At 40.8% G+C, this 25,027-nt stretch overlaps 1 protein-coding gene across 1 annotated transcript in view; it reads right to left on the bottom strand.

The window, feature by feature from the left end:
• PRUNE2 (prune homolog 2 with BCH domain) overlaps positions 1-25,027 on the bottom strand; it is a 203,657-nt gene that overhangs the window by 164,233 nt on the left and 14,397 nt on the right. Inside the window, exon 2 of the mRNA XM_081151686.1 lies at positions 1,385-1,489. Coding sequence (XP_081007812.1) covers positions 1,385-1,489 — 105 coding nt within the window. The remainder of the gene's footprint in view (positions 1-1,384; positions 1,490-25,027) is intronic.

The following is a 25,027-nucleotide window of genomic DNA, read 5'->3' as shown; positions in this document are numbered from 1 at the left end:
TCACAATTGCATCGTAAGCATTAGTAATTTATCGATGGCAAGTTATTTTTCCTGATTAATTGGTAGAGCTATATCTGACTCCTAATATTGAAACTTGAGTCAAGAGCATGCAGCCTGAGGCTATCTTGGCAGGACCTATTCTGAGGTTAGAGTCAGAAGAACTAGGTTCTAGGCCCAGCCTCCTGGGTGATTTTGAGAAAGCCAATTTTTTTTTCTGAGCCTCAGTTTTCCCCATCTGTAGAATGGAGCTTACCTACCTAACAGAGTGAAAAGCAGTTAAATGGAGTCTTACATGTGAAGCTGCAAAATCTCTGTACTTATCCTATGTGTTACCACTCTAAGATGGAATAGCAGGTTCTCAGGAAAAATTAAAATGGAGACGCAGACCTCTGGTAGGGGGTGGGATCCAGTAAACTGAGAGCAAGGCACAGAAACACGAAGAACACCCAGAGCGTGCCCATCAGTAACTCATGTTTGTCTCCATGCTCAGTGGCAAATCTTAGAAGGAGAAAAGAGGCCACACAACTCTTTATTTTTATCTGTCTGTTTTATCTATCCCAACTACCTTCCCACTCCTTTTGTTAGATGTCATTGTGTCACTCAAGATATTGTAGTTATTGTTGATGGTGTAACTAGTATATCACTTCCTTAAGAACCCATGCCACTATCAGTCTAAAAATCAGTCTGGTTCAGTCAATTCTGTGTTCTTGAGATAAGAAACATTTTTTTCTAGGAGTCAGAAATCAGTTAATAAGATCAGTATTTAATATGCAAGTCTTGACACAGGCACACTTATCTCCTCATACAAATTAATCTCCCTTGTAAAGTTTAACAGATTTTAAGATAAAAAAATTTAAATTAAGGTAAATTTGCTACCAAGCCTGTACGTAGAGATCAGCATATTTGGCCTGGCATTTTGGTCAGCGGCTGCCCTGAAGCCATTCCTGCCACCACGGCGCCTTCAGAAGACTGTGTTTCACGTTAATTGAATCACTCTAGATCAGTTATGCATAACCTAAGAGTCAAGGATCCAAATAAAACTGGAACAAAACAAAGAGACTCCAGAAAATTAAAAATGCTGTGAAACTGGAAATAGTACCGCAATACTCATAATGTACCTTTTTTGACTTTGAGATAATGCATTATCATGGGCTGATGGATTTTATGGAGTGGAAAATTTAGACAACTTATTGAAAGGTCTTTTCATCTTTATAGGCATATAATAGACTTTACAGAGTACAAAGATTCTCACTCAAGGGAGGTTGTCACCAATGAGAATGACCTTGCTGTACACAGTAAGCGCTAAAAGGCAGAAACAGAAATGATTGTTCTTAAAATTTACATCACAATTAAAATTAAAAACTAAAATCTTTTTCCCCCTCACCTTGTCTAGAAAGTAAGCATATGTGAAGGCAGAAATGAGAGAATCCAAGTCACACGATTTATGTCCAATAACTACATGGACCTTCTCCAAGCGTTTGCTTCGATTCTGAAACACATTCAAAAAGAACATCACAGTTTAACATGCAATAGATCAATATAAACAGGACACTTTTCCATCTTATTTTTAAGTATGGCCTTAGCTACATTCATACAAGATTGCAGAAAATCATAGATTTATCATGAACGTTTTACACGAAGACATAAAATTGCACAGCATGTTTAACACTCAGAAATGCTCGTTCAAATTTTAGTAAATTGTCAGGAACAGCAGATTGTTGGTTCACAATCTCAGGAGTGTCCCCAGGTGAAATCTGAAACTAGCCCCCATACAGAGAGGGCAAAAAGAGACAAAGAAAGAAGCAGAGCACTCCAGCTTGGTAGGTGGCAGTTTTAATGAGCAAGGGAACTAACAAAGCTTGTCTTGAGTGGCCACAAGCCAAATAGATCTCTGCACCCTCTTGGCAGAATCTTAAACATTTATACAGAGGCCTGAACTGGGTTCAGTCATGTATGATCTCAACAAGAACATTATTGTCTCAAGACTGCATCTGCAAAAAAGGTTTCCACTGTGGGAATGGTGGGCAGGACATACATTCTGGGGGAAGGAGAGAGCATGAGGAACCTCCAATTGCCTGGGTCTAGCTCACAGGTCAACTGCTAGTTATATCCTCTTGATGATCTCCTATTAAGATTATTCATAATCTAACTCATATGAAATGTATCTTTGAGTTAAAATTTTTTAATGAAAGATTATTTTGGTCTAAAGAACAGCTCCACAGTATTTTATATTATTTCCTTATGTAAAATGTTCTTCTTAATTTGACAAAGTATCTTTTTTTTATATGTCCCTGGCATGCAACACAAAATTTGGTAGGAATTTATTTTTTGCATGCCGCATTTTGGGTGATAGGATATGTTCTCTCTGCATTATCCTCTATAATTTAGCAAATAAAAGTTGTGACACTTTTTCTTCCCCCAGAGAAAGGAATATGATTAGTATCACTGCTCAAAAAATATAAATCAGTTGCTATTAAAAAATGTATATAATCACCTCTCTGGAAAAGAAGATATGCTTTTGTCATTCCTGGTTAACTCCATAGTTACTTAATGTCCCTTTATAGAAGGCTGAGTTCCTTTTGAAACCCTGGGTTGGACATGCCTAAGGACCAATCACTAATAGAAAATTTCACAACAAAACTGTCCAATAATGATCACTGTAAGCTCAATTGATATATTTATAGTATGTCAGAGATGACATGTACGTATACTTCCCTGACTTTCAACCTTTATTTTAACTTCTCTTTTTAGGACTGACTAGAAAGCCAATTCAATGGTAATACTGCTCAAGAAGGTTATATAAAAACTCACACTGCACAGGACTATTTCAATAAAAAAGACTTACTTATTCCCTTATCTACAGAACAAAGATAAGGGAATTACTATTAGTAATGTTACTAGATATTTTACAAATGAATCTATAAGTGTATTAGTATTTGTATGGAACTGCTGCTGTCTGAGTCAGAAACAAGTTATTAAACAACCAGCTTGTGGCCCAAGGAACCTAATAAAGTAAATCTTGAAGGGGCTGAGTTAAAGAGTCTACCAGAATAGAGAATGATGGCAGGATCAATAGTACAGATGAGTCATGCAATATGTAATATTGCTAAATTAAAATAAACATACATATTTTAAAATATATTGAGGTATTGATCTTCAGTAAAACAACATGATTGAAAATATGATATAAACTCGCTGAAGATAATTACAATTCTCTACCCCCATCTCCACCAACTCTAGCTCCTGTATTTTCCTCTCCCAGCTTCATTCCCTTAATCTCACAAATTTATAGCTGGCTCATTTGGCTGAGTACCGTTGGTGGTTCTATTCTAGGCCCAGTTCTCACTCTCAAAGCCGGATGCTTCTTCTGTGCAAGACTGTCAGATATTCCAGAAACATCTAAAGAAACCTAGGTAAATGGAATTATACTCCATTACAATACAAACAAATGCATCAGGAAATCATATTACTGTAGAATGTTGTTCTTCCGAGAAGCGCGTAGGTCTGAGTAGACATTACCTCATTTCTCCTCCCAGATCTTGTAAGGCAGGCAATAAGAAGATTAACAACACTTTTTATAGGTCAACGGAGTCTGTGATGTGGCCAAGACTGTTCCCAGAACTCATGACCCAGTTCACTGAGCCCTGTCTCCTCTGCCCTGCACCAACCACTCTATAACGCCAGAGTGACTTAGAGTCTACAAAATGAATGAACATGGGGATTGAAGAAAAAAGGAGGATGTTAATATGCATTCTGAATACAGCAAGGCTTCAGACATTCATACTTATCAAGATCTCCTCGAAGCTGCCTTCTCCGCTTTCTTGTCTAGGTTCAATAATTCACAGGCACAGCCCTGTGTTCAGCACTCGACTCGCATAAAAGACGACATGGGGGAAATAGGAAGACACGTGTGTCACTGCATTTCCAAGCACAAACCAATTACTACTTAGAAAAAGAAAGGAGCTAAATAGAAATATAAACCCAAAGCATGTTGGACCAATTCTAACAATGCAGGAATCTTCTAAGATTATGATTTATTCTCCCTCCATTTAAATAGAAAAAAGTACGTATCATCCTGTCGGCCAGGCCGTAGAAGATCCTGGTGCAGAACTTAGAGGGTTCTTTTTGGTGCCGCAAGCCTGTCTTTTCACGCTTTCTCCTTTCCCTCTGACTTCCCTGCTTCCCACACCTCAAGTTCCCTCACAGTCATGGCCTCTTCTAGTGCCACTCACTCATGTCTGTCATCTGCAGCCAGTGCCCCGGTTTCCAGGCTCCACCTCTCTCTCCTCCTCACCACCCACCTCCCCCAAAATTACCATCCTGATGCCCATGTTATCAGGGATCTATCTGCTTCTCCACTAGCAACTCCAATGCCAATGAGTACCCCTGGGTTAGAGTTACCCACCAACGTAAAGTACTTTCATTTTAAAGAGACCTTCCAGAAGTTACACCATAATTCCAAAATATGACCAGAATTTCCAGCAGGGTGAGAATGTTGGACCAGACAGAAGGGACATCACAACTACAAAGTACCTGTAGTGCCTGCAATAAGCCTTAAAAGTGATAGGCTGGGCCTCAAAAAGTCTCAGATGTCCCTGAGTGCCTGATTCCTACCAAAAACCTCCAATAAGATATAATTAGAAGGTGGCACAAGGAAGATATAATAGTAACCATGCTCAGACCGACTCCTGCCTACTTGGAGGAATAGGATATGACATTAGTTATGTAGATTTACTCAGTAGGTAAGCGCAAGAAATGCGCAAGATTTGGCTCTTCAAAGTGGGGGTCAAGAATCAGAGAATACAACAGATCCACTTTCAAGCTTCCCACCACAGGTGACCTTGGCAGTGTGAACAGAGGAAGCACAGGGGTCCAGTCAAGGCAGAAAAGTCTGGGGACTGATTTCAAGTGTCCAGGGAAGGTAACAGGGGGTCCTTGCAGGGCCAGGTCCACTCTGCAGCAATGGCCCCACCTGCAGAAGCAGCAGTAAAACTGGTCAACGGAACTCAGAGGAGATTCTTGACCATGATGACACTCTGCACTTCTTACTACAGGTCTGGGGGCCCCTCCACATATTCACAGACTCACAAATGTTCAATCTAAAATCTACATCCCTTGATACAGCTCACATTGGGGTCTGGATTATTCATAGACAAATTAATTCAATGAATTATAGCCATTCAACCAATAAAAATCTGTTTGTGTCAAGCATGGTACTAAGCCCTAGGGATATAGTAGAGAACCAAACAGACAAAAATCCCAGCCTTTATGATACTTGCATTTTACTGCAAGGAGATATGAATCAAATAATTAGATAATGCTAAATGAAGGAGACAGGGTATGCTGAGATGAGGTACATTTGAGAAGGTACTATCAGAGTAAAAACCTGAAGTGAAGAAGTGGGACCTAAGGGTATCTCAGGCCAAGGAAATAGCAAGTGCAAAGGCCCTGAGGTGAGAGCATGCCCAGCAGGTTCAACAAATAACTATTGTCTACTGTACACATTTTCTAAATGTAACTTTGTAAACTCCTAGCCAGAAGTAAATAGATCTGGGAAGTAAACACTCATTCTCTAGTGCCCAGGCACACCAAGAATCAAGGAGGATTCGTTGCTAATTCCTAAACACTGCACTGTGCAAAACCAAAACATAATGGAATCTTGGTAATGGGCTGAAAGAGACACTACACTGCCTTGTCATCTACACTTCCAAATAGATGGGCAGAATCTTTCACAATCAATGTATAAAAGAAAATATATTGAACATGCCAGTATTCCAGGTCACAATTTTAATATGCTTTCAAAATGTAATCCTATACATCACTAAATGGAGGTTTCTTAATTAAGTTTACTCCTTATGTCTTTTTAAAAGCCAGCAAAATGCCTAAGCATTCAGTCAAGGGCCCATTAAAGGGAACTGCACTCATCAGGCAAAAGCACTTCCAAACACAACCACAGAAAACAGGATTGATTAGAAAGAGGGCTTCCCAAATGCTGCTGAAAGCTTAGGCCCCCTCCATCAGCTTTTTCATAACTCCACCCTCGAGACACCAAGTTCCTCCCGTCTATAACTTTCCACATCGAAAGTCCCACGATACACCCTTAGTCAACAAGCCCTGCAATGCAGCTATACTATGATCTCTCCATATCCATCCTCCTGAAACTTCTTAAAAACCTTAAGAAAATTTTTTTCAAAAATAATTTATTGAAAATAATTTTGTGCTAAACACATAGCAGACAAAACCCACAGAAGTTGGAGAATCTCTTCCCTCACACACTAAAGCAGGGCATCGCTCAGTCCCTATGCAACCAGCGAATGAAGACGTGAGAGAGCAGGAAGCCTCTTGAATTTAGTGGACGGGATCTCCGAAGAAACTCAGGCATAGAAAAGAGCCGGCAGTTGAGCTAGTGCCTCCCTGACTACTTGGTAACTCCAAGGAAACGAGGGGCCTCGGTTCCTGGAGGCTGGCCCTCCCCGGCAGACCCCACACACCTGTGGCGGCCAGGACTCCGAGGAAGACTCAGAGGGTGGCAGGGGGGAACTAACATGCCGTTCATGTCCCGGGAGGTCCAGCCTCCACCAGGAAAGCCAGGTGGGGAGGGACACCTAAGGGGTCACAGTCGAATGAGCAGCAAGGACTAAGGGAGCCGTGGAGATGCCCAGAGCAACTTGATCCCCCAAAGCTGAGGACAAAAGCCCTTTGACCACCTTTGCTACGTATGGATGAAGCCACATCCTCTGTTCATTTGGTAAACAAACGAGATCCTCTTGATACTGGCCTTGGGTTTAAGGCGATTTCTAGAACTCCTGACCTCCTGAAATTTTCATAATTTTATCATTATCTGGAGACAGGTTGGGACCCAGAGAGAGAGAATGCTGGAAGGAATAACATGGCATTGGCCAAAAGTTAAGGAAAGCAAAGACAAAGATGTTTATTACTCAGTGCAAGGTCCCAGAACACAGGGATTTTCCCCACCAACAAGACCTTTTATTTCATTCTTTCTTTATTTCGCCAGTAAGAAAATAAATACATGCCATTATAAAAAGTCAGATGCAACAACATTAACAAAACAAAGGTAAATACTTTGTTAACATAGTGTTGATTGTTTCATATTTTTATTATGCACATGTATCAACACATATACTTCGTAAAAATGTGCTGCTTCTCTTTCCATTCTTTAGAAAGTTCCTCTTTTTTTTTACTTAACAATACACTATTGATCTTTTTCCATGACCAAAACGACTTCATTCTTTCTGGCTTAATGGTAGCTATTATGTGGATACATCTCTGTGTACTGGGGGGTGGGAGCTGGGAGGTGTGGGTGGGGAGAGGGGTGTGTGTATGTAGAATTTCTGGAATCAATATAGGTGCCTTTTTTCCCCTCTCAAATCTCCATGATATTTACAAATAGGAAGCTCTAGCTCACTGGCCACCTAGTCCATTTCCATTCTTTCTTTCTTTTTTTTCAAATATGTCGTTATTGATTTCAGAGAGAGGAAGGGAGAGGGAGAGAGAGAGAGGCAGAAACATCAATGATGAGAGAGTCATTGATCAAGCCCACAACCGGGCATGTGCCCTGACCGGGAATCGAACCCCCATCGCCTGGATCCTAGGTCGACGCTCAACCGCTGAGCCATGCCCGGCTGGGCCCTAGCTATTTCTTAAGTGTCAACTCTTGGAGTTTACATTTCTGGGTCAAAGAATGTACATATTTTGTTGGTCACTAAAAAGGTTGTAGAAAGTTATACTTTTCACCCACAGAAACATCTGATTTTCAAAACTCCAACTGTGTTTAAGCATTATCATTGTGATAGGTAAAATATTATCTTAATGTTAATTTATATTTATTATGATTATGAATGCTTTAGGTCATTTTTTTATCTTGACACTAAACATTACTGTCTTCATATGGACATAATTATTTTTTGTGAATTTTTTTCTGGGTATCTTTTAGGATGTTTGTCCTACTCTCCTTGACGAATAAACTATTAAAACATTATTAACATTTTCAACTCTGGTAACCTAAGGTATACTTTGTTTTTTGGCTATGGGCATCTACGGAACAACTTGTTCAGTAAGTTGCATTAGATACGCAATAAGCATGCATTATTTAGGATGACACCATTTCAAGTACTAAAGAGCAATGGTACACTCTGTACTATTTTTTCCTCAATCTATCTACTCTGCTTTTGGAAAATATTGCAATTATACACATCAGACTCTGCTGGAGGACAGCCGTGGAAAACAGCCACGGTATCCTAGCTCTTGACTGTAACTTAAAATTAAGACAACAATACCAAAAAGAATGAGTAAAGACAAACAATAGAGTGGGAGATAATATTTGTATAATATTTTCACCATCTTGCCATTAAAAGGGCAATATTCCTAGACATGGATTTAAAAAACAAAACCAGTGGAATAATTGGTAAAGGATGTGAACAGGCAATTAACAGAAGAAATGCATATATAAAAAGAAACAACCTTATTTGTTGTCATGAAAATGCAAATTAGACCAACAACAAAATGTCATTTTCTGCCTATCAGACTGGCAAAAAATTGTTAACATCCAACTGCTGTTTGAACTGTAGGCAGCAGTAAGGAAGGCTACACCCAGTGTGGGAATAATTTGACAGTATCCATTAAAACACAGAACGCTTACACTTTCTGATCCAACTTTTTTACTCCACTTTTAAGACTCTATTCTATAGAAATAAAATCACAATAAGTATGGCTATTTCTAAGTTTCTTATCATTACTTAAAATCCATTGTTAAACTCATAGATACAGAGAACAAACTGATGGCTGCCAGATGGGAGGGGGCTTGGGGGGCTGGGTGAAAAAGGTGAAGGAATTAAGAAGTACAAATTGGCAGTTACAAAATAGTTACAGGAATGTAAAGTACAGCATACGGAATATAGTCAACAATATTGTAATAACTATGTTTGGTGCCAGGGTACTAGACTTATGAGGGTATCTCTTTGTAAGTTATATAAATGTCTAACCACTATGCTATACACCTGAAACTAATGTCATATTGCATGTCAACTGTAAGTTAAAAATAAAAATATTTTAATTAAAAATAAATTAAATTTTAGAATAAAATCCATTGTTAAATATGGATAACTAATAAAATCCCTAAGAATGTTTCCTGAAGTGGTATTAGTAATGGAGAGGGAAAAAAAGAAACAGCCTCAATGTACAATAACCAAGGGTTGTAGAATAAATTATGGAATATCCATAAAATAGAATCAAAGCAGCTATTGCCAAACAAATGAGTTAGATCAGGATCTAAGGACCTGGAAAAATGTACTCCAATATTTTCCCCACCGTGTCACACGGCTGCTTCTTCTTTCCTGGATCCTGCCTCTCAGTAGAAAAGCATGCTGTGGTTTCCACATGGGTGACAGTAATGTCCTGCTGACGGAACTAGGATCGCCTGTAGGACATTATTGTAATGCACACTGCTGAGCCCCACACCTGGTACTCAGAGTCACAGTCTGCAGTGGAGGCTGAGAATTGTGTGGCTGTTTTGGGAACCATGGCCTTAAAGAGGACTCATGATTAGCTCCCAAGGACCATCTGGCTTCTGTCAACTACAGAATGTTATCTGCATTTTGTTTTTGAAGCGACTGCTTGAGTTCCTCCAGATCAAGTACAATTTCAGAGATAATTGCTGGTGTTAGATTATTTGGATTTACTTAAGTTTAGAACTAGAAGGGGCCTTAGGATTCACCCAGTTGAAACCTATCAATGGTTTCCAAAGTGAGGTAGTGGACCTTAGAGTAAGGAGAGAAACCTATTTATCTCATCCTTTTAAATTTTCTGAGGTTTTTTGATATGTTTTCTGATATAAGCTACTAAAAATCGTTTAAGTACATTTTCTCGAGACATGCATTTATTTCTGAATTCAGAAATAGAAAAAGCAAAGAAGCTTGCAAGAAAGAAAGAGAGAAAGAAAAGAAAGGAAGGGCAGAAAAGAGAGAGAGAAGGAAGGGGGCGGGAGGAAGGGGGATGGAAGGTCAGAGCACGTCTTTGGTTTCAATCTGTAGAAGTAAATCAGCACTTAGAACTGGGCACGGTAATAAAAAATATTTCAGTAAATATCCAGTGAAAGAACGGACCAACATAGTGAATGAGCCCACGTTCTGAGTTCACGGGCAGCTAAAGTCTAGATTGCAAATAAAGCAGCAAAACTGGAAAATGAGCTGTGTGCCACTCAGGGGCCTTTCTCCGCCCTGGGCCCCGCCATACCCGCTCCCCGAACCCTCGCATACTCCCCACACCTTCTTGGACATTCCTCCTTATTTTTGTCTTATGGGAAGGGGGTGGAGGGGAACAACAGTGCTCACAGCAAACCATCAAAACGAAAATTCAAACGAAATCTCCTGTGGTGCAACTGAATAAAGAAAATGTTTCCAGTGGAACAAGAATTTAGGGCTAGATCAGCGATGCTTCCAGGGACTGTCAGGTTGAGTCCAGATCAGAAGAATTACTGGAGGGAAATAAAGGATGGGGAGCCTTCGCTTGGCTTTACTTTTGTGGTTTTGCTTCTTTCGCCCTCTTCGTGTCAACAGCCTAATGCTACTCCTGTGTTCTCGTGTGCATGTGTCTACATGTTTATCCTGGCTGCAATAAGTCAAGAGCAATTTATGAAAGGTGGAGAAATAGCCCCAATTGTGGTTTTAATCTTGATTCACTAGGGCACTTGGACCTGCTTCCCCATTTTTCACCTTCCCCATCTATGGAAAGAAATGCATTCTGAGCAGAGGTGGGCGTAGCTGGGCGGTTTCTTCAGAAACTGTTTCTTATCAATATCTCATAGCAAAAAACCTAGGAGGACTCTCTGTACCTCTATGACAAGCACTGAATGTTCCTGCAAGACTTTCATAGTAACTTTCTATAAGGAACTGAGAATAAAAGATCTAAAGTAACAGAAGGTATGACAGCCTTGGAAGTTTTTGAATTGACCTGTCTTTGTCTCCCCTTCCTAGCACATTTTCAAGGCCTTCTACTAAGAAAATAGAACCTTCTGAAAAGAAGGTGTTCATCCACGTGCACACACGGGCTGGTGGGCCGCTTGGTAGGTGTCCACATAATACTCTCAAGGTCTGTCCAGCTTATTGTGTCCATCAATACCAACAACCTCTTGAATGAGGTACATCCAGGAATAAAGAGGAAATGATAGGACTGTGAAGAACTGTATAGGATTTTAGTTTCTAAAATAGTTCAGCGACCCCCCACCACCCCCACACCCAATAGCTGTAGTAGTGGACTGACATGAGTCAAAGGAATCCTATAAGATGAAAGCTCATTCTTAGGAGTCATTTACACACTCCCTGCTAGAGTGTCTCACAGCAATATCTCGGGGACAAAGGATTTCTGCCCAGGGCTGGACAACACCCCACCCACCAAGTTTCAAAATATAGTATCATTCAAGAAAAAAAACAAAAAACTAGAAAGCTGGGCTAATGCTACTACTTCTCAAGTTTCTCTGAAGATGAATATTTTAATAATTAAATACCTTAATTTTTTCTTGCTAGTTTTCTGTTCTTTAAAGTTATCGTAAGTTGTAGGGATTTATTCTTTAAATTTGAATATATTTATTTTTATTGGAAAATTTGTGATTCATAAATATTTTAATTTTTTGTTAACTGGTCTTTACGGAAAAGAAAAAAGGTTTCGCTGATCTACACTAAGCTCCCAGAACTTTTTATCGTGAGCCTTGCTTCCGATCAGGTCCTCTGAACCCGTCGCCCCTTCCGAAGCACAGGTTGCTCCCGATGCTTTCATTATTTCTTCTCCCTCGGATTGGAAGGGCCGAGGCTAATTAGCCAGGTTTTCTCCCCCCACGAACAAGCCCAGATGCGCTGGGAAGGCTCTTCCCAGAAGCTTTGCTTTTCTGCAGTCAGCTCTTTGTTGTCATAAGGAAGATCTATTGCTTCAATGCTCACGCGTGTGAATGTCTGTGTCTGGAGCGGACGTCAGGCAGGTGACACCACACACCTGGCGTGTCTGAAGGCCGCTCAGACATGACAGTAATGAACAGATCAGCGGCGGAAGCAGGAGGAGAAGGTGCGTTTCCAGCAAGGCGCAGGCATGCAGGTTCACGGGGAAATGTGCAAGGGATCTGCGGGGCAATTACTGTACTTTGCAAAGATGACAGTTTTTAATGATGCCATTATTTATTACACTGTGTGTTTTTCCGTGACAGGGGAACCCTCACCTTTTAGATGACCTCTCCTCTCTCTGTCTCTGTCTCTCTCTCTCTTTCTGTCTCTCTGTCTCTCAAAATATTTTGCGAAATAGGGACCTCTTCTCAAACTAAACAGTACTCGGCACATAGCAGTTAGACATGCAATAAATTTTATTAAAATGCATGTCTTGTGGCACAGAATATATAGATGAAGATATAGATATATGTAAACATATAAATTCTGTATATTCCACTGATATTTTAAAAACATAAGCATATGAACAGGAACTGAGTGCCAGCCTCTGATAAGGACAAGCTTTCCCAATGAAAAGTCTCAAGTCTTCTAAGTATCAAGTTCCTCCAACCTTGGGGTAAAATGATCTTATGGTTTTAAGTTGTGAATAACCTATTCTCAATTGCCCAGATGTTTCCCTTTGTCTGCTTTTCTCTGTTTGAGAGAATTGCCAGGAATCTCCAAACATAGTCCCTCAATATGGAAAAATTTCCAACTATATCAATGTGAGTTCTATTTTTGTGATTTTAAGGTGCATAATCAACCAAATAGATTATTGAAAAGGCCTTTAATACAAAACATTTAAAATTTTTCTGCTTTGGTGCTTTGAATAAACCAGTCACATAAAAAAGGAAGCTATTATAGTAAAGGAATATTTTGTTATTTTCACTGTCAAATAGGTGTTATATTGGATTTTCAATTAAAAATACACATTAAAAGACTGACAAATGAGGAAGGTTTAAAAATAGTATGGACATCTTAACAAAACATAATAAAAGTGCATCAGACCACCAAAACCTTTCACCATAATAAACAGCTGTAAAATGGATGACATCAGCTTTAAAATACACTCATCTTGTAAAATAAATCTTTGTTGGGCTCGTGGCTATGTTCAGTTATGAATTATGTAAAGCTTTTAATTAAAGACTCAAATTTTCTTACCATTTTATTTTCCTTAAGAGAGTGTTCTCTCTGAGCAATTTCCTTAGCAGAAGACTAAAATTCCAAACAACTAGAATATTACATATTAATTTCTTAATACTGTGGTGTCTGCTCCAAAAATTCCAAATATTTGGAACTATCATAACCTAACCCTTCTACCTTATGACTTATGACTTCTACCTTATGACACAATGCCTAAGGTAAAATATGAAACATTTGCAGGTACCAACATAGACACAAACAGTATTATTAGAAGTACTTGTCAATTACTCACCAAACAACAGAGAAGCGAAGCTACAGTTTGAAGACCCAAAGGGGTAATAGTATCTTAGCAGTGATTTGGAACTGATTAAGAAAGTATCATTTATCTTCAAAAACGGACCAAAGTTCTGCCCTCTGCTACTCTCCCAAGTTTGTTGTTGGTTTGTTTCTGTTTCAGAAACCTGCAGCAACTAAGATCCCTTAGATTACATTTAATATAAATTTTTACCAAAAGAAAAATAAGAGAGCAAGCCTCCCCAACATTGTGTGTGTGTGTGATGAGAAGTGACTTTTTAATTCACTCATATCTTGAGATATTCAGTTGCTCAGAGTGGAAAGGAGGGAGAAGTTGCCAAAATAAAAATCCTTGATGGTTAAGCTTCTGGATGTGGTAGTAAGAGGGTGCTGGTAGTCAAGTGTGGGTTTGAACACAAGAAAAAATGTGAGAAGGAATGTGGGACCATCAGATGGGGCAGTGGTCCTCTCTTCTCACGTGCTGGGTCATCAAATCCCAGTTAACTAGAGAGAGAAACCCACGTGGCAGCAACCAGTTAACAGCAGTGATGCCAGAGGGTACTCCAGGGGCGCCACTCACAGCCAAGGTTTGTGCCCTAAGGAGCCTCATTCACACCCATACAAAGTGAGTGATGGATGACTCCAAAGCAACTGTGCAGTTGTTGCCATAGATTATGTGGCTTCTCTGATCCTAACATCATTTCACACAGCTCTTAGAATCCTGGTCAGTAGATCCTTTATCTTCCCCAAATTAAGAAATCTGGTCCACAGATACCTCCCGAGGTAACTGTCCCAGGACTGGGATCACAAAACCTTGCATTTCACTGCTTCCCTGCCTGCAGGTGGACTGATTGCAGTGTGGACTGTTTCTGGTAACCCCGTGCCTCCAAGGCTCTGCTCAGTCCTACTTCACTCTAGGTCTTAGGCCATTCCATACATGTTTCAAATATAATTATGGTCAACTCTTGATTATCTTGGGGTTAATGAGGCAACCATGGATTACTATGCTAATTTGAAAAAAAATATACTATAGGTAATGCCATTGTAGAAAACGAAAATAATAAACATTTATACAGATTAGCACAGGCAACTGCGTACTATTGAGAAGACTTCTGTTGTTTGCCCCCACCTAGCAGCAATGGGCAGGATGCCACACTGACCAGAGTCCTTGCCAACTGGAAGGGTTATACTTGGGAGGACTGACCCTCACTTCCAGCAATTCCCACTAAGAATGAAGCATTGGCCAGTTCCACCATCAAGACCTCCTTGGGAGCACATTGCAAACCCTCCTCTCAGGCCTCCCGCCCTGAGCGCCTTGCCCCTTTGTGAGCTTTTCGGAAATCCTCTCCTTCAGGGGGAGAGGTCAGTGAGGTACAAAAGCCAATCTGTTTTCATTTCTACTGCATCTGCTCCAAATGCAGTGTGACTATTCATATGCTACAGGTCACTGAAAAACTGTGTGGGCGCACAGAGGACAGGACTATTAACTGCCCTGAAGTGTCACGAAGCTTCTCAGAGGAGGCGATGTTTGTCTTTCTTCCAGGGAAAAAAGATGAGAGCTTCCCAGGCTGAGAAGTAGCAGGAGTCTCTACTGTTCTTTCCATGCTTCTCCTTAAATTAAAAACCATTGAACACATTGGTGATGGGAAACACACACACACACACACACACACACACATAGTCCTATTAGTCAGAGATGCATATGTAAAACTTTTATAGGTGAAATGGCATGATGTCTGTGATTTCCTTTCAAATACCCCAGGAAACAAAAATGTACATGTATAGTGTGGAAACAGATGAAACTTTGGCCAAACAGTGATATTTACTAAAGATAAATGTTATGGGTTGAATGTGCTCCCTAAAAATTCATATGTTGGGATTCTAACCCCCAGTGACTCAGAATATGACCTTATACATATTTGGAAATAGGGTTGTTGAGAATGTAATTAGCTAAATTGGGATGAAGTCATCAGGTGGGCCCTTATCCAGTGTGACTGTATCCTTATAAAAAGGGGAAATTTAGACACAGGGCACACACAGAGGGAAGACAATGTGAAGATACAAGAAGGCCATCTACAAACCAAGGAACATCTCAGAAAGCCAGAAGTTAGGAGAGGCCTGGAACAGATCCCTCCCCAGTGCCTTCAGAGAGAGCACAACCCTGTGAGCATCTAGATCTCAGACTTCTAGCCTCCAGAACTGTGAGACAACAAATTCTGAGTTCAAGCCACTCATTTGTTGTTACTCTGCTTTGGCAACCCTAGGAAACAAATACCCTAAGTCATAGGTCTACTGGAGGGTCATTATGCAATTTTTTCCATTTTTGTAGGTGTTCGAAATTTTCCACAATACAAAGGTTAAAAAAGAAGAAAGCCTTGTGAAAAATCTCAGGAATATTAATAATTCAGCTTCACTCCACTCTGCTACAGCACTCTCTGAGGAAACCACCCAGGCACCAAAGTAGCTCTAATATCCAAAATACAGCTGGTCCCCCTTCCATCCATGAGCCTAATTTCACATCTGTAATCCCTTTCCAAGGGATCGCTGCGAAATCTCCCAAGCAAGGCCCAGAGAGCTCCACTGTGCCTCTTGGCTCTTTCAGGCCCCGAACGGCGCGCCCGCCTTGGAGGCGTAGCCGCAGGCAGCCAGCAGCCTGCAGCACAGACCCGCCGTCAAAGCTTTTGTGAATTCGTTTTCTGCCCAGACGTGAACGAGCCACCAGGTACACCCTATCGATGGCATTTAACACTCAGTAGGCAGGTTAAGAAAAAGTACACCGCAAAGTGCATTAAATCACCTCCTAATCACGCTTAAAGGCGAAGTGAACCAGGGCCACCACCAATACTAAAATACACGGTAACAAAAGCAGTCAGCATTTTCCATACCATATGCTTGTAGATGTTATTCTGCAGGGAACCAATTAAAACTATGGAATAGTTAGAACGCAGACATATGGAACGAAACAAGGCAACTTATCTTGTCACCGTGGTGCTTGCTCAGTACATCTATTAGGGAGGTGTAACATCGAATTGCTAGTACAAATAAAGGCTACCTTAATTATGAAAACTAAAGCCAACACCAAGACTTAAGGCTTCCGCTTTGGTCGTGGCATTATTTAGAGTATTAAATGCAAGGAGAGCCTGCTGTCTCTATTATCATATTTAGCATCAAAAATATAATCACTACAGCAAATTGTTAATCAGGCAGGGTCTCAGTTTGCTCACCTATTGCACTGGGGAAAATGACAATAACACCCTAAGAAATTCACAGGATTCCTGGTGAAAACACTTTAAAAGTGCACGCAAAGGTACACGGGGAAGGGTGATGATGCCTGAACCTGGGCCATGTTGTTTTGGTTGTCACCGATAAAGAAAAGACATGCAGCTAATACAATTATCAAAACAGGCTCTGACGGCCTTGAGTTAAAAATCTAGAGAGAGCTTTATCAAAGTTTTTCTGACATTAAAAGGAAATTACTTTAAAATAAATTTGAGTTGCATTCCTAGGTCAGTCTGACTGGTAAAAGACAGTAGACATTTTCCATCCTATCCCTGGAGCTTGGGAATTACTGTTTAATTTAAAATTAACATTTAAAGGAACCAGACACATACATTCTAATAAGATGGTTCAAACATCAGAGGAACCGCAGGCTCATGCAGTGCTTCAGATACAGAGCATGCGATGAAATAAAAGATGAGATTAGGGAAAGAAGTAGAAAGAGCTTGCAGCTGAAAGAGTGTATTAGCCATCACAAAATGAGATCAGAGAGAAGGGCGGTAGGGGGAGGGGGGTGTATGTTAGTGCATGGGGACTATGTGAATTAATAATAAATTAACACCAAAATTCCAGTAACCAATTTTAAACACCAATTTCACATGCAATCAATCTACCTTCTTGTCAATAACCCCACTGTAATTGTCTGGGTGTATTTTTTTTTTAATCCATACTTCTTAGGCCGGTGCACCCATTTTTCCAGACTTTCCTCCTCCTACACACCCTTCAATGTGTTTCAGCCACAGAGAGGGACCTGAAGTGTTGGGAACTCCCACACCTCTCAATCCCCAAGCCTTGGCTTTGGCGGTTCCCGCACCTAGCATTCCCTGCTCCTCATCTGCCTGGAGAAGGGGGACTCCTCCTTCAAAACTCTGCTCAAACACCCCTTTCCCTGTGAACCCTCTCTTAACCACCCCACCCTCTCCAGAACCAGAGATTTCTGAACTGTAAATAGGCATCATCAGAGCTACTTGTCCTAAATTGTGAGCAATTTCAGGGCAGGACTTGTGTTTGAGTCACCTGTGTAAGACCCAAACCTAGCAACACTGTGCGTAGTAAATAGGTGCTCCATAAATGTTTATAAATGAATGAATGAGAAACTGGGGCACAGAGGCTCTCCTAACACATAAGCCACATCACTGCTAACCGTCCTTTCTTACATCCTTCTGACATGTGACTCAAACAGAACGCCAAAATCGCAGAGAGGATGCAGGAGCATGAAGAACTTTGAGAAGCACTCAGCCCTGGCGCCATTCTGCTACATGCGGGCCAGGCAGAACTGAAGCCGGGCTCAGGGGCCCATGTTCTTAGCAAACTCCCCAGGCGAAGGTGATGCACATCATAACCTAAGAATCGTGGCTCTAGGACATATTAATAACAGAAACTGCTGTTTCCCAGGAAGTAGAGAAAATCACTCCACAAGTCTGCTTGTAAAACCCACCTCAAGAGAACCCAAAGAGGCAGTCTTGGATTTTAGAAGCAAACTGTTTTAATGGTTTAATGGAAATAAAAAATATACAATTAACACTCAGAACTCAGAATCTCTTTGGATATGACTGAGGTGAATCACAGAGAAATGTCGCTCTCCTTCCTTCGATTTATACCCCCTTTCTGTGATACTCAGACACACCTATTATACTTGGTGATGGGCGGTGGTGAGGCCCAACACCATCCCACCATTTTTAGTAAAATTTACAAATAGATCTTCAGTGCCTGCCAATCATTCTAATTCTTCTGTTTCTAATATCGCTGCTACCCAAACATATCACTTTGTGCACTAGTTTCAAAATAACCGTCGGATCTTGGAAGTGACTTAAACCCAAGAGGAAGTTTTATATATAATTACCCCAATGCCTGCCATCTCTAGAACTGCAGTGACTCTAGAGAAACACTAATCAAACTGCATTATATGAAATATTTTTAGGCACATAATTTAATACAGGTTGACACATTTAAAAGAAAGTTGTCTCCTCAGAATGCCACAGTGTGCATAAAGCTTGCCTATAAAGAGGCAGGAGGCGAGGGGTACTAATCCTACTCTACTACTAACTAGCTGGGAGACCCCACTCTAGACACTGCTATCTTGTCAGCTTCAGATTCTTCATCTCTAACATAAGGGGGTTGGACCAGATGATCACTAAGAGCCTTTCCGCTTTAATGGTCTAGAACGAGTCAACAACAGAATATGGGTGTGGAAGAGGAATCCCAGGGGGATTTACATTTTAAGAGTACCTATGCATTTTATCAAAGAAATGGCTTTCTAATGGTGGAATTCTAGGCATTCTGTACTCAAGACTTTGAGATGACCTTTTAAGAATCTTTCTAGTCATACAGCCCAAAAGTGATCTTGCTTAGCTGCTGACTTTTTTCTGAGTTTATCTGATTAATGCTTAAAAATATGGAGACAATAGAGTGTAGTAACCAAGTATGGTCAGACGAGCAATCTACTATTTGAAGAAGGAAATTTTTTGCTGGGTTATAAATAATGTACAATTAAAGGCTTTTTCAGGGACAGACAACTGTTACCTTTTATATTGCTTCCGACCACTGGGACTTGGAAAGACTTTCTACCTAGTGGATACCCTTGCTCAAGACAAAAAATACAATCTACTTAGGTATAGTGTGAAGATATCCTGTGACCTTTAGTGGGATCTGGACTTAGCGGGAAGTGTGGGTTCAGCAGTGGTGTTGTTATGGACAGATTCTGGGGCTGATCAAGCTGTTTAGCAAGGGCAGGGTTAGTGATCAATAGACGCATAAACAAGGCCTGCTGAGCTCTCAGAAATGGTGCTCTGCTAAGGAAAGGTCAGCCACTCAGATGGTCCTTGAGGCCACTGGAGATACAAGGTGTTGATGACTCTGAGCACAAAAAAGCAGACTAACCTCGAGGACAAGGCAGCTGGTTAGAGAACTGAATTTTCTCTTTAAATTCCGCGGAACAGGAACAGACGAAAAGGGGAAGGGCAGTCGAATAGACTGATGCATAAAGGTTTGAAGGGGGAATTCTTTGGAGGAAGGAAGGGTGTCCTGAGCAAGAAGATGAACCACGATGTTCTTAAGAAGAAGCGACTGCCCTCTTTGTTTGGTTTTTGTCACCCACAGTTGAGTTGAGCTTCTAGCTGCACAATGAAAGCTTACTTGGAGAGGACCAGAAGTGACCCTGTACCCAGAGAGTTCTGAATCCCTACAGCAAAACTCCGCTGACTATTTCCCAAGAGATGTAGGGTAGACCCCTCAACACACTTTACAAAAGCTATAATGTGCACAATAAAAATGTTTTATGAGGCCTAAGATTATCAAGTGGTTTATAGGCACTTTCTTCCTTTACCATTTGTAAGGGCTGAATCAGATGAAGTATTCATTCCTCAGGGTCTAATGGATTTTGTGCCGTGTACCATTGGGATGTGAGCATTTCACAAGCTCTCTTCCAAAATTATAAAAGTTTAACTACTTGTCCTGATTAACCCCCCACCTCTCCACCCAAAAGCAATCTGAATGATAAGGAATTGTTCTTGTTTTAAAGTAAAATTTTTGTAAAAGTAAAAAAAAAATAATAATAATTATATAAATAAATAAAAGGAATGAGTAATTTAGTAGAGCTGGGTGGTGGGGGTGAATTCTGACCCAGCAGGCCTGGGTCAGAGCCCAGATCTGCTCTTTTTTAGATGTGTTATTTTTGGCAAATTACTCCTCTCAGGCTTAATTTTCTCACTCTGAGTGAGGGGTTGCCTCCCTAAGCTTTTGTACACGTGGCTCCATTTACTAGGAATCATTCGCATACCACCTTCAAGATGCCCTACCCACAGATTACCCCTATCATTTATCTACATTTTAATTTACTCACTTTTTTTTATACAAGCAGATATTTCAAAAGAAAGCTGTATTATTACTGCTAACTATGAAAAACTTGCAAATAGAAAAAATTTGATGAACCACATCCAGTCGTCCACTAATTCATATCATATATCATCTTACTTCCTATAATACAAAACATTCCACCTGTTGGATAATACTGTTCAGCCCTGATCAACGCTTTTCATGATTTGAAAAGCTGTGGCCTTGCTTACTTTTGTAAGTTATGATTCCTTGTCCATTCTCTCGCCCTTGAAAAGGCTGGTAGAAGTATTTACAGCTTTGGTTACCTCATAGCACTTGGCAGAGCTTTGAGATAACAGATAAGTGACATTCTTAGCGTGGGGCTTGTTTTGAACATGAGAACTCAAGTGAATTCTGAAAACACAAAATTCCCCAAGTAGTTACAATATGGCTCCTGAGCATGTCAAACAATTGAACCACATTTCAGTTTTATTGCCTCTTGGGTTCTGTCTGTAATAAGAGGGCCTCAAGCTGCCACCTGATTCCCTATTCTTGGGCACAGACGTTACCCCAGGGAAATACATGATCTCCTGTACTATTTATATGATGAAGACTGTTGCATACTGATTGCAAAAATGGCCCCTCCCTTCATCCATGGGCTTACAATGAAACTTAGCAGCTCCTCCCATTGGGAAGAGGAACTCTATCTCTCTACCCTTTGAATATGGACTGGCCTGTGACCTCCTTTGGCCAATAGATAGAAGGGATTATAGAGTGGCTAAGAAAGTTCAAAGGGCTGGCATTTGCAAATTAGTTAGCACACTGCCAGGCACATAGTCAGCCCTGGTTAAATGGTAGCAATTATCACTGAGTGTATGCTATAAAGAGCATGTAACAGGAATATCACTCTCTGTTTTAAGAACTTTGGTCTTCAATGAAATAAACTGATGAACAAGATAGATACAGAGATATAGAACCATGGAGCAGTGGGACGAATTTCAGAGGGAAGGTGGGGGAAAGGAAGGGATAACAAATGTTTATTGTTTAAGAAACATTAATGTTTATTGAGCACCTACCTATTACACGACAAGTAGAAGACTAGGATTTAGAAGAGATAAACAGCTTTAATCTTCACAGCAGCAACCCTGGATAAAAAGTGTTGACTTTATCAAGAGGCAGCAAAGCATGGTGGGTATGAGTGTAGCCTTGGGAGCTAGACTGCTTGGGTTCAAACCCGGGGTCCACCCCTTCTGCCTGTGTTAATGCAGACAAGTTATTCATCTCTTTCTACCTCAGTTTCTCTACCTGAAAAATGGGTATAATCATATCTACCAAATAGAGTTACTGTGAAAATAAAATTATTTAGCAAATATTTAAAAAATAGATATAATGCTCTCGTACGTGGCCAAGGCTGGATAAATATTAAATGATGTTACATTCATGAGTAAACCAAGGTCAATAGAGGTTAAGAAATGTTCACACAGTTGAGAAGTCACTAAACTTGACATTCTGGTTCCATGACCCTGCTCCTTTCCTTTTTCCTTGGGGCTGCTCAGGACAAGTTGATGGGACAAAAATCAGCAATCTAGGCAGAAGCCTCATTCTGTTCCCTCATAAACTCTCCACAGAGCACTAACCTGCATATCTCTACCCATTTCCCCAGAGACAAGTCCCCTAGGGCCAAGCCACTGACTTCTGGACAGAGTCCTATGCCTCTCCTCTCTGCCCTCCAGAATATCCCAGCAAACCATGCAGCTGTTCCAACTCACGTCCTCCTCACTCCCCCAAATGCACTGCAGTCACCAGATGACCCAAGAACTTTATGTGACAACTTTTGAAGGACTTTCACTCTGTACAGTTATCAGAGGGAATGAATACTCAACCTAGAGATTAATTTCGCTAAGAGAAATTATTGCTAGTCATATCAAAAGGCCAAAAATTTAAGTCCCTATTTCTGTATTAATTTTGGTTCAGTTTATTTATAAGTAAATCTTAAACTTGGAAACATAAGTCTGATTGTCTACCAGCTCTAAAATTGATGGTTTTGGAATCCCTAATATGTTTTACAGGGGTTCAAATACCCAACTGGTAGAAATCATCATCATCATCATCATCAAAGTAACACTCGAATATTTTTATTATGTATCACACACAGTTCTAAGAGTTTTGCATCTATTATCTAACTTAATCCTCAAGACCCCCTATAAGAGGGATCTATTGTTATTCCAAGTTTATATATGAAGAAACAGAGGCACAAAGCATTAATAGGATTTTCCCAGGCAGTCTTGTTCATAAATGTTTCCCTGGTGATCTGAACAAGTTAGGCCAGCTTCCCCACATCCCTCACTTGGGAAGCAGATGCAACCTAAAGCTTTCCCAAGTGTGCCGAGCAAACAGCCTGTCCAAGCTTTGCCTGAAGGCATGAAAGATGATGAAATAGCTAGTGGAGATTTTCAGTGATTAACAATATTAAAAACTGCCAAATTATTTCAGGTTTCTTAATCAAAGTTTTTATTTGGTGACTCTCTGCCCATTTACATGACCATTGGTAGAATATAAGTGTGGCTCTGTCCAGTGTCCACAGGCCACATACTACACTGCAATATGATTCTTAATGATGAAGTCCCTTCCTATAGAAGGATTACAAAACGTCCCTGTGCAATGCCATATAACCTGTAGTACATGCCTACTGGAAGGCTGTAACTCCTGCTCCACGGACTTGGCCATGTGACTTGCTTTGGCTGATGCAATACGACTGAAAGTGACTTATTCCAGTTCTAAGAACGAACAGTGGCCCCTGTCAGCTCCCTTGCTTTTCTGCTACCGAGAGCAGTCCAGTCCATGCAGTTGCTGCTCCTTTAGCTGGCATCCAGAATGGAGAGAGCACTTGGAGCCACAGCTACGGCAACATGAGTGAGAAATATGCCTTTGCTGTTGAAAGCCACTGACGAGATTTTTGCTACCAGAACATAACCTAGTGAAAGCTAATTGATTACAAAGCAGTATCTAAAGTGATTCCTAAAATTGCAAAGATGTTTGCTGAACATCCCCTGATTATAATAGGTCCCGAAGCCCCTCTGGACTCCTAAGAGAAACAGAATTCTGTTAAGGGGAAAGAAATGGGAAAGGCCAGAGGGGCTGTAGGAAATAGAATATGAACAAAGGGCACAGCAGAGAAGCAGAGTGACTAAGCAAAAGCCATCAACAAAGGAAAAGCATAAATAATAAAGGAACACCATCCACAACAAAGCATCACATATAAACACATGCCACTAGCAATAGGGAAGGGGCACAGGGAAACAGAAAGCAAGTAAGTACCCGGATGCCAAAGGACTGCCTGAAAGACAGTATCAAAAAGTGAGAAGAAAAATTAACAATAATTTAGATAAAGAAAGAGACCAAATAGTGGTGAGGAAAACTGTGAATGGTTTTGCTTTAAGAGAAAAAACAAAGTTTGATTCAAACATTTTGTTTCCTGCAGCCAGTTCTGGGGACCACAGGTGTGCTTTCCTCCTGGGATAATTCAAGGGGCCCTGGTAAGAGCCCTGTGTTTCCTAAGACCCGGCCACTTCCTTCGGTTCTCTCCTCCCACTTCCTCCCTAAAGCTCATTAATATACGTGTGGTCCTATGTTTTGTATTGGCAGAGCATAAGGGATATTATATCATTTTAACAGCAACACATATTAGAAACATGTATTGTGTGCAGGGTCTGCCCTATGAGTAATTAGAATTGATGGCTGTCTTTGGAGCATGATTGCAGAGAGAGTCTCCCACACCCGCTCTTCTTCCACCTGACATAGAAGCACTACAGATTTCTTCCTTGGCATTAGGTTTTTAACACCCTGGAAGACAGTGGCCCTGTCTCATCCGGGATCCCCATGCAGTGTGACTGCGCTGCAAGGCTGCTGCAAGGAAAAGTAGGCAACACCTCCTCTGGAGAAACAGCCTATTTCAGTTGGAGGCAGCCCCCTTCCAATTCTAAGGAATGCTTTAAAGGGGCCATGAACAGTGCTCCCTGTGCTCCAGCAAATCAATGCTCTAGACCTTCACTGTGCAAATTGTGTTCTGGGGGCTGGCAGCTCCTGGGAGCTTGTTAGAAGTGCAGCATCCCAGGTCCTATCCCAAACTGCACTGAATCAGAATCTACATTTTTAACAGGACCCCTAGATGACTTCCATGCCCACAAAGTTAAGGAGCCCTGCTACAATGACCACCCTTCCTGAAGTAAGTGTATCACACACCCAAGGAATATTGAAATGGAAATATAAGTTAAGAATCTCAGATATAGAGAGCATACTAGAAATTTAGCTCTACACACAGGGCATAATAGTACCTTTCTCCAAGGATGCCGTGAAGGCCAAATAAAATAACGTGTAAACTGTAAACACTGATGGGTATTACACTACCTTGCTTTCTGGCCAAGGGCATGTTTTGCTGAGGGGTGAGTGCCAGGGGTAAGAAGCAAGATAAAGATGCTCTGAGGAAATCGGGGCAGAGAGAAGACCCAGCAAGG

The sequence above is a fragment of the Miniopterus schreibersii genome, assembly GCF_964146895.1.
Source record: "Miniopterus schreibersii genome assembly, chromosome: 11".
Lineage (NCBI taxonomy): Eukaryota > Metazoa > Chordata > Mammalia > Chiroptera > Miniopteridae > Miniopterus > Miniopterus schreibersii.
The sequence above is the reverse complement of the archived record's forward strand: the minus strand, read 5'-3'. Positions and strand labels throughout refer to the sequence as shown.